The 15,699-nt window shown below is 35.7% G+C and overlaps 1 protein-coding gene and 1 long non-coding RNA gene across 2 annotated transcripts in view; both read right to left on the bottom strand.

The window, feature by feature from the left end:
- The window catches only part of LOC141610992 (uncharacterized), a 31,512-nt gene extending 29,418 nt beyond the window's left edge, over nt 1–2,094 (bottom strand). Inside the window, exon 1 of the long non-coding RNA XR_012528480.1 lies at nt 1,994–2,094. This is a non-coding gene — a long non-coding RNA (uncharacterized LOC141610992). The remainder of the gene's footprint in view (nt 1–1,993) is intronic.
- Nucleotides 2,095–12,363: 10,269 nt separating this feature from the next.
- On the bottom strand, nt 12,364–15,349 carry LOC141611711 (photosystem I chlorophyll a/b-binding protein 3-1, chloroplastic). Its single transcript, XM_074430312.1, has 3 exons — nt 14,997–15,349; nt 14,244–14,305; nt 12,364–13,128 (listed from the first exon to the last, which is right to left on the bottom strand). The coding sequence occupies exons 1-3, from the start codon at nt 15,141–15,143 to the stop codon at nt 12,513–12,515; spliced, it is 825 nt and encodes a 274-aa protein (XP_074286413.1). The 5' UTR covers nt 15,144–15,349; the 3' UTR covers nt 12,364–12,512.
- Nucleotides 15,350–15,699: the final 350 nt, after the last annotated feature.

A 15,699-nucleotide genomic window follows, 5' to 3' on the forward strand; every position in this document is an offset into this window, starting at 1 on the left:
GGAAGAGGCGCAGCACCTGCTGCGTCTGTTCCCAAGTGGTTTCCTCCTGCGGAAGAAAGATTTCCGTGTTTGAGTTATGGTAGGACGGAATAATTTGGTTTCCTTAATATTTTATGTGAATATTACGGGAAATTGTTTACCAAAGGATAAAGATTGTGAAATATTTATAAAATATGGAATAGAAATATCCGGAACATTCCAGAACATTCTGACTCGGGATTTAACGGTTATCATAAAATGAAGACGGTTTTAGGCCCGAACTCCAAATGTACTATAATTACTGTCAAAACGACCGTACCGGCACGTAGATGACAACTAAGAGGTAGACATTAGTATTTGAGCAATCACTTGACGATAAACTTACGAACTGTCACAAATCGTTCCGCGTAGCAAACATGCGGCCCAATCATCACCGGGTGGTTTGCGAGAGGTGCAGAAATGAGGTATCTACACTAGACAATTGTGCTTATCATGTGAACAACAATAAAACAACACATAGTCCTAGCATGTGAATACTAGACCGACTCATACTACACTATCATGTGAATCACATAACATCCAGGAATCCAAACTCTATCAACCATAGCCGGCTTGCATCTCACCTTCTATGATTCATAGAATCATCAAACAAGAAAGGACAATATATCTAGAGACAGGCATAAGTTCTTAGGACAGTCAATAGTCACTCTGTAACTCGAGTCTATACCACGAGGTAAGGTAAACACCCTAGTCCTAAACCTGCGCAGACCTAGCGACATACGGAAACTACCGCATCCAAGACCCATGATAACACCACATGAGTACCCCTAAGGAGTCCACCAAAGGGTTGGCTAGTACTTAAGCTGACCACATTCTTCTACGAGTACGTCAGGAGGTCATGCCCTAACTTGGATATAAACCCACCAAGCTAAGACACAAAGGCTATTAAGCTGTGAACATACACTCGTCAAAGACTATAATGGCCTATCTATGACGATGGTCTAAGATACCAACACCACACAAGACAAGTAGGACACCCACTTAACCATAAGAGGGGCAAAGAGTCCAAACTTGCACATAAAAATGATCATACACACCCTAGCATATGAAAGGCTACGCAAGAGCATATTCAGCTGACAATCCAACAATATCTCCAATATCAATAATAATCCAAATTCCAGCTAACCAACAGTACTATAATCCATGAGAACAAACTAAAATGGCAAAGAGGCAACAAGACTCAAGCATAAGGCATCCAAAGCATCCAACAACCAACATGTGAAATGATAATTACAAATATCAAGGCATAACATAAAACATCCAATAACAACCAATCTCACCTCAAAGACAAACCCTCGACCCGAGTCCCGCGACGGGTCATCGGTCAAATCGAGGCTGACCGATTTAAACCTAGTTTGACCAAACTCGTTCGGTCAATCTGGCCCAGCTCAGAGTCTTGGCCTACTTTGGCCCAAATCACAAAATTCGTCACAATATCATTTTCATGCCATTTCCAATTTCTATCATGTGAAAGACTATCAACATAAGAAAATATATTCCAACTTACAAAATAACTAATTCCACAAAATTCTCACATAATAAAATGGCATAAATAACCGTCTCACACAAGGGTAAACTTTTCTATAAATTTTAATCGATAAAACGACGCCATTTACTCATACGGACTCCGAATTGAGTGATTCAAGTGGCTAAACCACCTAATTTTTCGACGCCGTTCAATCTGTCATATTTTTGGAAACATTGGAAACCGTCTAGGTCTGGTACTGACGCGTTCCAGCCAAAACACGGACTTGTCACAACACATAATTCCTCATCCAAATTTGTTTCAAACAATAATATACAAATGGGTAACATAAATTAAACATAAGCATACTCATCTTACTTCATTCATTCATTTATCAACAAGATCGTCTCAAACAACAACAAACAACAACAAACAACAAATACAACTACTAATGTGACATTAATTCGTCGAGTAACTCGGAATAGCTACCTTAAGCTAGCAAAGAGACAAGTAATAACTTGAGAAAGCTTCTAAAACCCAAAATTACTCTTCATATTCAACAACATATGAGTCACCTAACTCATCTTCAAATTTTTCACCTATAAGAACAACAAAAACACAATTATTAAGCTTAAATTCGAAACCCTAAAAAAATGTCTTAAACAAAAATTGGGAGAAATGAAAATAAAGCTTACTAGTAGATGAAGGATGAAAAGAGGATTCTAAATATATAATTTTTACGCAAATTGGTGGAGGAATGAAGGATTTATGAAGGATTTAGGGATTGTAAGGAGGATTTTTTTTTAGATGAATTTGGTGTTTGGTGAAAGGAAGAGAGAGAATGAGAATTGAGGAAATGAAAGATGAAGAGGAGACCCATGGAGGATGGAGGGTGCATGGTTTGGGGTAGGGTGTTTGGGTGAGTTTCAATTGTTTACGTTTTGGTTCGTTTCGACGGAAATTAGAAATATTCGTCGAACGCGATTTTCGAGAATATTAAAGTTCTTAAACACGATTTTACTAAAAGATTAAGTACTCATATGCCCAATATCCAAACTCGTTTACCCAACGACCGTAAGAAATGGGAAAATCCCAATTTTACGACTTTTATCCGAAATCTATTTTATTAAAGGAAAAGGTTTAAATATAGTTTAAATCACTTTTAAACATTTCTAAACTATCAAAAATAATTACATTTCTTCAAAATAAAATAAGATTATATTTTATCAAATAAATTTTATTTCAAATAAATTAATATTAAATTAAAATAGATTAAAATATTACTTTTAAAATATAATAAAGGTCTTCAAATTTACGGGGTGTTACACTTGGAAACATTTTGATCATCTTCATCCTTCTTTTGCATCTGAGACTCGGAATGTTAGACTTGGACTTTGCACCGATGGTTTCTCGGCTTTTGGGCCATTCGGGAACTTGTATTCATGTTGGCCGGTGATGCTTACACCTTACAATTTACCACCCTGGCTATGCATTAAAAAGACAATTTATGTTCTTAACATTAATTATTCCTGGACCAAAGAGATCCAAACAAAACCTTGACGTCTATTTACAGCCTCTAATTCACGAGTTGAAGCAATTGTGGGACACGGGATTGTTTACATATGACGTGTCTAGGAAACAAAACTTCGACTTAAGAGTCGCACTCCTATGGACGATCAACGACTTTCCTGCTTATGGCATGTTATCTGGTTGGTCAACTGCTGGTGAGAATGCATGTCCATGTTGTACGAAAAAAGAGACTAAATCGATTTGGCTTCAGTATAGCAGAAAATGGAGTTGGTTTGATTGTCATAGACAATATTTAGACACTGATCATACTTTTCGCAAGGATAAGGTCCATTTTCGAAAAGGAAGAATAGAGAACGATGTTGCTGGAACGAGGTTATCGGGCGAACAAGTGTGGGAATGTGTGAAAGATTTACCAAAAATCGTGGATGCATCTGACCATGAATTGAGAGCGGTTAAAGCGAAACGAATTGGGTGGTGGAAACAAAGTATTTTTTGGGAGCTTCCATATTGGAGCACACTACTAATTCGATATAACCTTGATGTCATGCATATTGAGAAAAAAAATTTCGAACAACTAATTCACACGGTGATGGATAGAAAAGATAAGACAACCTTGAACCCAAATGCACAAAAAGACATGTTACAACTTTGTTCAAGGTCGCGAAAGGTGGATTCAGTCGTTTTGAAAAAAGAGCAGAAGAAAGTGTTGTGTGATTGGATATGTAATTTAAAGTTTCCAGACGGCTATGCTTCAGATTTGAGAAGATGTGTCGATATGAATGAGTTGAAACTACATGGCTTGAAAAGCCATGACTGTCATGTGTTTATGGAGCGTTTACTGCCGGTTGCTTTAAGGCACCTTCTCCCTAAAAATGAGTGGAATGCCATAATTGAGATTAGTCAATTTTTCAGAGACTTGTGCACTTTATCAGTACAAATTGAAAAAATAACAAGTCTCGAGAAAAATATTGTCTAGATAATCTGCAAATTGGAAAAGAATACTCCCACCTTCATTTTTTAACTCAATGGAACATCTGCCAATTCATTTGCCATATGAAGTGAAAGTGGGTGGTTCTGTGCAATATAGGTGGATGTATCCTTTTGAGAGGTAATATCAATATCTTTTACGAAGCCTTTTAAGGTTATTACTTAATGTCATTCATTCTTAACCAATTTTTTTGTAGGTTCTTGAATCATTTGAAAAAAAAAATTGGAAATAAAGCTCGTGTTCAAGGGTCATTATGCAACGCATATTTGCTTGAAGAAATAGCAAATTTTTGTTCTTTTTACTTTGTTGCTATTATTTGATTACTTGACCGAGACGGAGGGAGTACTATTTAATTTCTTACTTTGTTGCTATTATATGATTATTTGATTTCTTACTTTGCCAATTTCTTATTTGGTTGCTATTATTTGATTATTTGATTTCTTACTTTGCCAATTTCTTATTTTGTTGCTATTATATGATTATTTGATTTCTTACTTTGCCAATTTCTTATTTGGTTGCTATTATTTGATTATTTGATTTCTTACTTTGCCAATTTCTTATTTGGTTGCTATTATTTGATTATTTGATTTCTTGCTTTGCCAATTTCTTATTTTGTTACTATTATTTGATTATTTGATTTCTTACTTTGCCAAATTCTTACTTTGCCAATTTCTTACTTTGTTGCTATTATTTAATATTTTATTTTGTTGCTATTATTTAATTTCTAACAATATTGAAGAATTTAGTTGGTTTCTATGGCGACGAGGAGACGAAGACATGGTAGTAATAGTAATGCAGGAAACCAAGGACATGAAAACGAGAATGAAGAAATACCAGCAGGTCATCAACAAGAACAACAAAATGTGCCAGTTAACAAAATTCATCTCGATTCTCTTGAGCAAGAGGCGTTTGGTAAGTATGTTATTTTTTCGTAATTAATTATTTTTATAACGATTTATATATATATATATATATATATATATATATATATATATATATATATATATATATATATATATATAGAGTTAGGATCATGATAGTCTAAATTTTAAACAGGGAAGTCGTCCTACCAATCTAAGCCGTCCGATCATACTTCATCAATGGCTCAGATTTGATGCACATAAAGTAAGGGTAGATTTGTAATTTGCTTATGCCATATAAAATCCCTTTGTTCTTCTGTAACCGTCATTTTCATCCATATTTCATATTCTCTTATTTTTCTCTGTCTACTTTTTCTCTCATATAAAAACAAATTTGTGAAGGAAAACTTCGAACGGCGATTTCTATGGCGATACAAATCTCGGAAATTATTTGATTCTCACAACAGATCAAGTTGTTGCTGGTGTTGGATGAGGTTTGTCGCTATCTTTTATGAACAAATCCGTAACCCTAAATTACGATTTACTCTTGATTTGTTATTCATCAAGATTCAACTGCAGATTTATTAAAAAAAAAATTTGAATGCATCTATTGTTAGTTGCAGTTTCAATTGCAGATTTTTGATTCTTCTCTTCGTTTTCTTCATTCAAGCACTACTCAAATTTTCAATTCGACTTCCTACCGTTCATTGCTATGGTAAGTTTTCTCATAATTTTCTTCAGAATTTTGTTATTTGCAATTCGAATATTCTTTTCAACTAGTGTAAATTTTCATTTCGATTCAGGTATTTTCTACACGTTTTTTACAATCGTTATTCATCTTTAGATTTCCTTTTCATCGAATCTAGCTTTTAATTGTTCTTTTTAAATCGTTGGAATATTAGTTGTTTTTTCATCGATTCAAGCTTTTAATCACTAGTTATTCGTTTTTTAGGTCTCTGTTTTTTATGTCCACAATTACTTCTACTCTATCGCGCCATGTTTCGATTGAAGATGACATTCATTCAGGTTTTTATATCATTTCGATTGAAGATGAACTATAGATGTGTTACTCTAATGCTAAAGATGTGTTACTCTAATGCCATAGGATTGTTACTATAACTGTATAGTATAGTTATGTTGTTGTGAGTGTGTTACTGTAATGCTATAGGTGTGTTACTCTAATGTTATAGGTGTGTTACTATAATAGTATAGTTATGTTGTTGTAAGTGTGTTACTTTAATGTTATAGGCGTGTTACTATAACAGTATAATTATGTTGCTGTAATTGTATACGTGTGTTATTACAATAATGGTGGAAATGTGTCTTTCTTTTGTTGGGTAGAGGTGAAGCTCTTGATATTCAAAGAGACTATAGGAAATTTGTTGGTGACATTTCTGTCATGGGGTGCGAAAGGAAAGGCTGTCATGGATGGTGGATTTTGATGTTTCCTTTGGAACTAAGTCAGGGGGTAGGAATAGAGAGGCTGACATAGATGAGTGCTTTGTTTGTACTGCAGCCATGGTGCAACTCGTGGTACATTATTGTTGTTTGTTAGGGCGTGCGAAATGAGATGTCATAATGACATAGGTGCGCTGCTATGAGGAATAATTGTGTTACTCTAAATGATACAAGTGTGTTATGATAATGGTATAGTTATGTTATTAACTTATTATAAAGAACAATTGTGTTACTCTAATGCTGCAAGTATGTTACTATAATGATATAGTTATGTTACTTTAATTGTATAAGTGTGTTATTGTAATAATGGTACAAGTGTGTCATCTTTTAAAGTTAATTCATGGTAGTGATGGTAGCAAATTTATTGATTTCTTTTACATTTCAATGCAAGTTCGGGATTCTTCTGTTATCTTGATGGACATAGAGTTCTGACAGTGGAAAAAATATAGTCATGAAAGTCGTGGAGTTATTGTTGTATAGGTAAAATGATGCCAATGTTTATTAAGTAGGATAGTAATCCTCGTAAGATTGAGTACCAGTTTATCCTCTTGTGAAGCTATAGACAATGCTAGCATTCAGCTTGGACCCATAAAAGGTATTTTAAAGACATTTAGCTTCAAGTACACCTCATTTATCTCTATTTGTCATATATTAAAGGCTATTAGCTCAAATGGGAGAGCAATGTGCAAATTTTGCACAAAGATATGGGTTCGAGTCCCATATAGCCTAATAAATTTAAGAAACAAGTGATTAAAACTTGTTATGACATGAGCATTACAGTATGATTTAGTATGAATAAGTCCTAATCATATTCAATCTTGGAAAAATAAGGAGGAGAAGGAGGTCATGATAAGACTCGTGAAGGCATCAATGATGTCCATGAGCTAGTATCATTCACTACAACAATCAGAGGTTTAGGGGCGGCCATGTGAGCCTGTTATAACCTCTCAGACATTTTTTTTTAAAATTAAGCACAACTAGACACGACACAAATGAGTCGTCGTCATTTACAAACATTTTCTTATTTTTAGAGTAACAGTAGTATTTAATAACCAATATGGGAGTCGAACCCACATCTTGTGCATTGCACAATGCTCTACCATTTGAGCTAATTGGTTTTTAAAACGGTTATAAATGTAAATGCTCTACGTGAACATTAATATACGAGTTTCGCTCAAATAATTCTGATCTTGGAAGTGAACAACATGGATGAATATTCCAACTAGACATAAATACAACGAGTAATCATATTCAACAAATTGGCATAGAAAACATGCTTGGACATGAATGCCTTATTACTAATTCAACCAATCCTGAAAACATAACAAGGTATGCTAGCTAGTTGATCTCAACATTTAAGCACTCAAACCATGGTTAGCACTCAAACCATGGTTAGCACTCAAACCATGGTTAAGTGACAACATGCTACTTTGAGCTTCAATAATTCCGCGTCTCAAATCTAATGTACAACATACCTGAACTGTAGGGTCACTCTGTTTTTACTAGAAGTAATACAAGATAGAGACGTTAGTGCGTCAAGCTAGTTAATCAAATATCTAATTAGTATACAACATTTCTACAATCAAAACAACTAACATTTTTCTACGATTTACAGATTAACATTTTTCTAGGGTCCAAAATGCATCACTAGCACAGTAGCACATATCAGTTGTAGTTCACAAGCTAGTTCAAATGCAAGCCATAAGGTCGAGCCACCCGCCTAACCAACGACTTTTGAGTTTCGGCTATAGGCCAATCCTCCACTCATGAAAATATTACTTCTAGAATGACGCAATAAGTACTCAATAACAAACAATTATGGAAGATCAAACAACTTCAAGTTATAATAATAGCTAGTATGCGTTAGAATAACCGCTAGTATGCGTTATAATAACAAGCAACCATAACAACTAATATATGTTACAACTACATTGAATGGGTGTTATAATAACAAAAATTGTGTGTTACAAACAACTCATGTTATTACAATGACAGCATTAATATCGATTATGGGAGGGACAATAAAAAAATGTGTTATTATGAGCATAAATGTACATTATAATGACAACTTATATGTGTTACAATAAAAAATAAGTGGTACAATAGCCGAAAAATTGTAATAACAAACATCGAGTAACTGAGAGCAGGCTCAGAGAGAATATTTTTGGAACAATGGCTTCTGAGTAATTTGTGAATAGCTAAACCAATATAGTTTACGTAACTGTTAAAATCAAGTATAGAAATCCATCAAAATTCTTTAATTAATCAAGAACTATATCAATTGTGCGAATAAACACAAAATTTGTGACAAACTAATGCTAACTAAAACGTATGATGTAAATTGAAATCAATAAAGAATTAATTCTCAAATATTATCATAGAATACATATTCAAAGACTCAACTTGACATTTATCATAAACACCACTAAAATGTCTCCATATTTTAAATTCATCATGCTTAAACTAGCAAAGACAATATCAATATAAAATTTGAATTAACAAAATGCAGTAACTACTCCAATACAATAAATGAAGGAAATTAAACATTTTGAAAGAGGGGATATGTTCGTTTACCATCACCGACGATTGTGCAAATTGTTGATGGTCAAACGGACAATAAAACATGGATTTGGATCAAGAATTGGAAGGATTGTAATTAGTGGAATCAGGATTGGAATCTGATGAATATGAACAATCGCAATGGTGAATTTCCTCACAATATCCTTCGTAATTTTTTTTCTCCATTGATTTTGGGGATTTTACTGGAAGAGATTGGATAGAGAGAAAGAAAGAGGCGGTGTGAGGGTTTTAGTTCTGACTACTCAGCCTGACGTGGCGTAATCTTGAGCGTCCAACAAAATTAGATCTGACGGTGTATAAAAATAGGACGGACTCATTTAAAACCTTGGACTCACCGGATCTTCACTGTATATATATATATATATATATATATATATATATTATATTGTCATTTTTTTTTCATGTTCAGTGATGAATCCGTTGTGAACTTGATATCGAATAATATTGGATGCAACTACAAAGAACATGCTCCTAATTGGAAATCGGCGTCATCTACTCTAAAGAAGGATTGGTGGAATTGGTTTGAGGTATTAGCAATTGTCATTTAATTTAATATTAAGTATTTTATTCATTTATTTTATATTTATTTACAATGAAGTTTATTTTCTAACTTTATTGTTTATTGAACAGTGGCGTGTTAGTTACGATCCCCGCGACAAGGCAAGGGTTAAGAAGGCTTGGGAAGATGCCATGAAGACTTGTTTACGGCAAATGATTTATCGAGCTTATCATAAGGAAGAGCATGAAAAGCCGGATTGGATTAGTGTTGAGTTGCACCGTAGATTGAAGAATAGACCACTTGAAGATCCTAGTTTCACGGAAAGATCGGGCGAGAACCGCCAACCGTAAGTCGGGAAGTGACGAGAAAGGGAAGGCGTTGGGTACTCACCTAATGGGTCGAAAAAACACATTGCAATATATGGACTCAATGGTAATTTATTCACTTCCTTTTTTAATTTATTACCTTTTTTTCTTTAACTTTATTTAAAGTTAGTAATTATATTTAACAAGTATCAAAATTGTAGGTTGATAAAGATGGGAAAGGAGAAATTCCGTCCGCTTTGCAGTTGTTGGAGAAGACAAGGAAGCATAGCACAAAAGGATGGTTATCCAAAAAGGCAAATCAACTCTTCGTAAGTTACTATAATTATTTAATTTTTAACTCATTTTTTCAATCATGATTATTTAGTAGATGGTATCTAATCTTTCGTTTTTTATTGATATAGGGTAAAATCATCTCAAAGAAAACTCGCCTTCAGTCAAGGGGTCGAGAACATCGATGATAATGAGATTTATATTGAAGAACATGGAGGATTTGATAAGAAAGGTAGAGTACTTGGCGCGGGAAATGCAGCACCACAAATTTGGGAGCACCACCGCCGCTCGACTGGTAACCTCTTTTCTACTCCTCATACCCCGGGTTTTGTTGGTAGAGTCGCAAAAGAGAATGCCCGACTTAAGCAAGTCGAGGCCGAACAATCTCAAAGGCTTGCGGAAATAGAGGATTTCTTGAGCCAACAAGGTTTTACTACTCAAACTTGTAACCCCGGAGGTGTATCTCAAGCTAGAAATGACTTTGATGATGATGGTGGCGACAATGCTAGGCCTACTCCTACTCCCGTGTATTGATTAGTAGTTGTTAGTTGTTAGTAGTTATCACTCCTACCCCGTAGTTTATGGACTTATTTAGCTTTCTTTGTTGAACAATTATTGTAGTAAACGGTTGTAAACCTTTTATTTTAAGTTAATGCGAAAACGTTGTTTAGAAAACTCGTCTTGAACGAGTTGTGAATTTGTCAATTGCTGGATTTTCTGTATGTTTGTAGGAAACCGGGAGTATATGTAATTGCTTTCAAAGCAATTGGGAAGGTGGAAAAGCGCTGTAAACCCCCTGGTTCATTCTGCCCTGCGACGGAATTTGCGACGGATTTTCCTTCGCAAAGTTTGACTAATGGGTTGACTTTGGGGACACGTGGCCTTTATGAACAGTATTCTGCGACGGAAATTCCGTCGCAAATGTTGACTTTCTGGTTGACTAATGTGCCTACATGGCCTGTATGAACAGTGAACTGCGACGGATTTTCCTTCGCATATTTCGACTTTCTGGTTGACCATTGTGCCTACATGGCCTACCATGAACAGTGAACTGCGACGGAAATTCCGTCGCAAGTCCCTCTTTTGCGACTGGTTACTGCGACGCTTTGATCCGTCGCAGATTTTTCTTTGCAACGGAATTTCCGTCGCAAAACTAAATTTTGCGACGAAATAAAGCGACGGAATAAATCCGTCGCAAGTTCTGTATTTGCGACGGGATTGGCATACGTGCGACGGGTTTTTCCGTCACTATGGAACCTTTTCTTTGTAGTGTCTGATTGGGGTACTTGTTCCTTAAGTCGACGCTCGGTGATAAGGTGGTTTGTCTTCCTTGGCAACTCTCCCGTCTCGTGGAAAACTAAGAAACAACACACTGTTTCTTTATCTTCTACTGAAGCCGAATATAGGTCCATGGCTTGTGTCGTCTGTGAATTGAAATGGCTTCGAGGACTTCTTGCTAGCTTGGACGTTTTTTTATCTTACCCTATGCACTTGTTCTGTAATAATCAATCCGCTCTTCATCTTGCCCAGAATCCCGTTTTTCATGAACGAACAAAACATATTGAGATCGACTATCACTTTGTTCGTGATGCTATTACGGAAGGTTTGATTAGCCGTTCATGTCTCTACTACCGAATAACTTGCTGATATATTCACTAAGGCTCTTGGAGTGAACCAATTTACCTATCTTCGTCACAAGCTGGGCATTATTGATCTCCATGCTCCAGCATGAGAGAGAGAGAGAGAGAGAGAGAGAGAGAGGGGGGGGATATTAGAGATAATATCGTAATATACGTTATACCTTATATTGTTCCGAGAATATTCCTATATGGTTATGGGAATATCTCGCTATGATTTAGTCTTCCTAATTATTAGCAACCTCTTGTATTATATAAACGTTATACATTAATGAGAACGATACACTTTTTGGTTCCATTCTCTTAACAAAATAGCAAGGTTAAAAATTGTAGAATTGTACTGTAAAAGATAGCAGAGGAGGATGTATTTGTGGCATATTGCGAGTCTGCGCAGTCTGCGATTGACTCTTACTCCTAATAGGGGTGGCAGACTTTACTTACAATAGGAATGTTACTAGGACTCACACTACTGAATTTAGGAAACATAACTAGGGAAATTATGATATTTTGCCGACGCCACTCAGCTGTTAAAAATATCTCAAATACTTGTGTACTATAGATTATGTTTTTTACTCGTACGTGATAATTTTGTACGATTCAATCATAACAATTCAAACCTCCTTACATTGCCAATCCAAAGTAGGATTCGATTCTAAGAACATTGAGCGAATAGATAAACTAAAGCGTACGGCTACATGTGACATCAACCCGAACACGAATATAAACATGTCATTTGCTACAAATATTTTGCAGCTTATATAGTCTACATATATTTGCGCATAGAGAGAAGATAGAAGAATTCATTTTAATACAAACACAAGTGATCATTTTTCTTACAAAAGTACCAAGAATTTAAAAACTTAATGGAACTTGAGACTGGTCAACACATTGTTGTTGACTGGGTCAGCCAAATGGTCAAGCAAGTTTTGGTATGGGCCCACACCAGTTACAAGGCCTTGTATAAAGTAGCCCAATATAGCCAACATAGCCAACCTTCCATTTTTCACTTCCTTAAGTTTAAGTTCCTTCATGGACTTCTCATCTTTACCAAAGCCCAATGGGTTGAAAAACGGTCCGCCGGGGTACGCGGGTTCACCCGACCCGCCGAGTCCCTTTTCTAACCCCAAGAAGTATTGTTTTCCCATGGATCCTGGCTTGGCCCAATCTTGGAACCTTCGGTGCTCGGCAAAGCCCATTAAGGCCATTTCTAGGACAAATAGGGTGTAATTGTCAGCCCAATAGTTGTATGTGCCTGCTGGTGGGATGACCCCTGTTTGGAACCAGGGGAGGGCGGTTTCGGCTGGGATGAGACCTAGTTTTCCAAAGATTTCGGGGGCAATGGCACCCGCTGCACCGAGCATTGCAAATCGGCCGTTGATTATTTCACCATAGGCTAACCATTTTGGCTCAATGAAACCTCCTGTGCCTTCTGGGTCTGACAGACCTAGTGGGTCGAATCCAAAGTCACCTGGTAGGCTGCAATTGTGGAACCAAAGCTACTTCAATTTCTAGGTGACATTTAATACAGAAACTAAAATTACGAGTGCAAGACTTTTTAAACTACTCCCTCCATCCCATTCTTTTAGCTTTGATTAAAATAACTCGTGCAAAAAATAAAAAAAAAGATAAACAAATGATTAAGATAGAAAGAGTAACATAATACCGAGTATAATATGACTTGAGTTCTAGGTAGCACTGAAACTGACACGGACACTGATACGTGACACGACAACCTATGAAATTTAGGACACGGGACAATTTTTTAAATTTAATAAAATATATATTTTATAGTTAAATATGTGTGATTTTATTAGTGAAGGTAAAACTTAATTATAACTCATTCTCATTTTCAAAACCAAAATCCAACTTATAATCAATCTATTTCGACATCTCATTACTCGTCTAAAGAACATCATTTGCTTCCAATTCAACTTATTTTCCCCACCAAATGCAACCATATAACAATCCACGCCATTTACTTTAAATTCAACTTGATTCCGTTTGAAAGTGTGTCCAAATACCTAAGGACACGGCTCAAAATACCATGGACGTGGGTCGGACACGTGCCCAAATAGAAGATGAAAGACACGGCTTTATAGGTGTCCGACACATTTTGATGCGTGTCCGACACGGGAAGGCCGATTAGGAGGAATGTCCGTGCTACCTAGCTTGAATTTCGTGTCGTATTCAAGGTCGTGGGTACACTACTATATACACTGGTCATGACAGTCGTGCCATTTACTTAGGAACCCCTTCTATATCATTACTAATTAGTAATCATTTGTCGACTTTAAGAACGTTTATTTTGAGTTATAATCGCGATGTGATTAGCCCATAAGTAATCGAAGAACCAATACAAAAGACTCACTCATACGACTCATACGACTACTTGTTGGTTAGGTCACATCTCTCGTATATTGCTCGAGTTGAGTCACTTCCCGATCAGATTTATTAAGATTTTTGGCTTTAAACTAGTCACCATAGATTAACTTTTTGGATGTGAGCCAAGCCAACTTATAAATACTATCATATAGCATGAACAAGCAAAGAAAGCGTAAGAGTCAAGCAAACAACCAAAAATGAATGAATACCTGCCATCCAAGTAAGATAGACTTTGTTTGGATGCAAACCACAAGGGCCTGTTTGCTCCTTGCTACAATCAATTCCCCAAAAAAAAAACACCCTAATTAGATCGACTTAAAATGTTAAATAAATACTACTCCCTCTCCTCCAGTCCTCCGGCCTCTAGTCCTCTCCTACGATTTTTCCATTTACCTTTTTAAGGTCAAATTTAGGAACTAATTTGGCCAACAATATACTAAAAATTTATAAAATTTTATAACATGTTTGCATTATTATACATGTCATAAAAAAATCTATAAAAAATTATATTTTCAACTGAGTACCGAATTTCAAACTCAGGTCATAACCATCACAATTCAATCAGTATACGAGCTAAGCTAACTTACACAACCACAATATCGATCATAATAACATGCATATAGTAATAATCTAATACTATATATAGTCCTTATAAAAGGTAATGTTACCTTAACAATTATTAAGGTACATATTATTTAACCCGTTTTAATCTTAAGACTGATATGTTGTGGTAAAGTAATGTTACCTTAACAGGTGGATTTCTCAAATAGAAAGGACTGTTAATAATTGACCGAAAACCCCAAATAAAATAGAATGACAAATAACCGAGACAAAGAGTATATATAGTCCTTATAACAGGTAAAGTTACCGTAACAGGTAAAGTAATGTTACCTTAACAAAACATACATGCTATTTAACCGTTTTAATTTTAAGATTGATGTGCTGTAGTAAAGTAATGTTACCTTAACAGGTGGGGTAGCAGAAGCCCTGACAACAAAGGAAGTCTTCCTAGATGAAGAAGTAGAAACACCAGACTTAGCACCAAGAATTTGTCTAGCACTTTCAACAGAAGAACTCAAAGAAGATGAGACCAATGCTTGTGCTGCCATTTCTGTAATAGTATAAAACTTGTACACTTTAGTAAATGTGATTTTAGTGTGAAGTTTGCACTAGGCACAAATAATGGTAAAATGAATAACGTGGGAATGAAATATTAATAAGTGGTGGACGTAAAAATCAGGGAAATTCTGGTGGATATTGGATCTTGGATCTGAGGTGGACTTTAGTTTAGTTAACGTCGCATATCTACGAACTCCAATTATGGGATCACATTTGGCACCTCCAATTTTGTGTTGGATAATGGATAGCTTGATTTTTTTAGGGCCCATTTTGCCACGTATCAATCCTGTTTTGGGAGGTAAGAGATGAGTTTGGATCGTAATAGTTCAGCAAGTCTCTTAAAATAGTTATGCAACATCAGACCTAATAAATAGTTCAATCGGGTCGAGTTCGGATCAAATCAAATAGAGTTCGGATTGTTCGGGTTCTGTAATTTTGGATTCGGGTTATTTTCGGGTGATTTGTTTTAAAGTTAATTGGGGATAGCAGTCAGTTTGTGAAAATAAATATTCGAATCGAGTTGAATAGAATCGAGTTAGATTCGGT

Source organism: Silene latifolia, chromosome 1, assembly GCF_048544455.1.
Source record: "Silene latifolia isolate original U9 population chromosome 1, ASM4854445v1, whole genome shotgun sequence".
Taxonomy (NCBI): domain Eukaryota; kingdom Viridiplantae; phylum Streptophyta; class Magnoliopsida; order Caryophyllales; family Caryophyllaceae; genus Silene; species Silene latifolia.

What these genes read in the sequence shown, in the direction of transcription:
- LOC141611711 (XM_074430312.1), bottom strand. Translation starts at nt 15,143, where the DNA reads ATGGCAGCACAAGCATTGGTCTCATCTTCTTTGAGTTCTTCTGTTGAA. An exon ending in CTGCTACCCCACCTGTTAAG is followed by an intron (nt 14,306 to 14,996) that starts GTAACATTACTT and finishes AATTGATTGTAG; the next exon opens with CAAGGAGCAAACAGGCCCTT. An exon ending in CTATCTTACTTGGATGGCAG is followed by an intron (nt 13,129 to 14,243) that starts GTATTCATTCAT and finishes CCACAATTGCAG; the next exon opens with CCTACCAGGTGACTTTGGAT.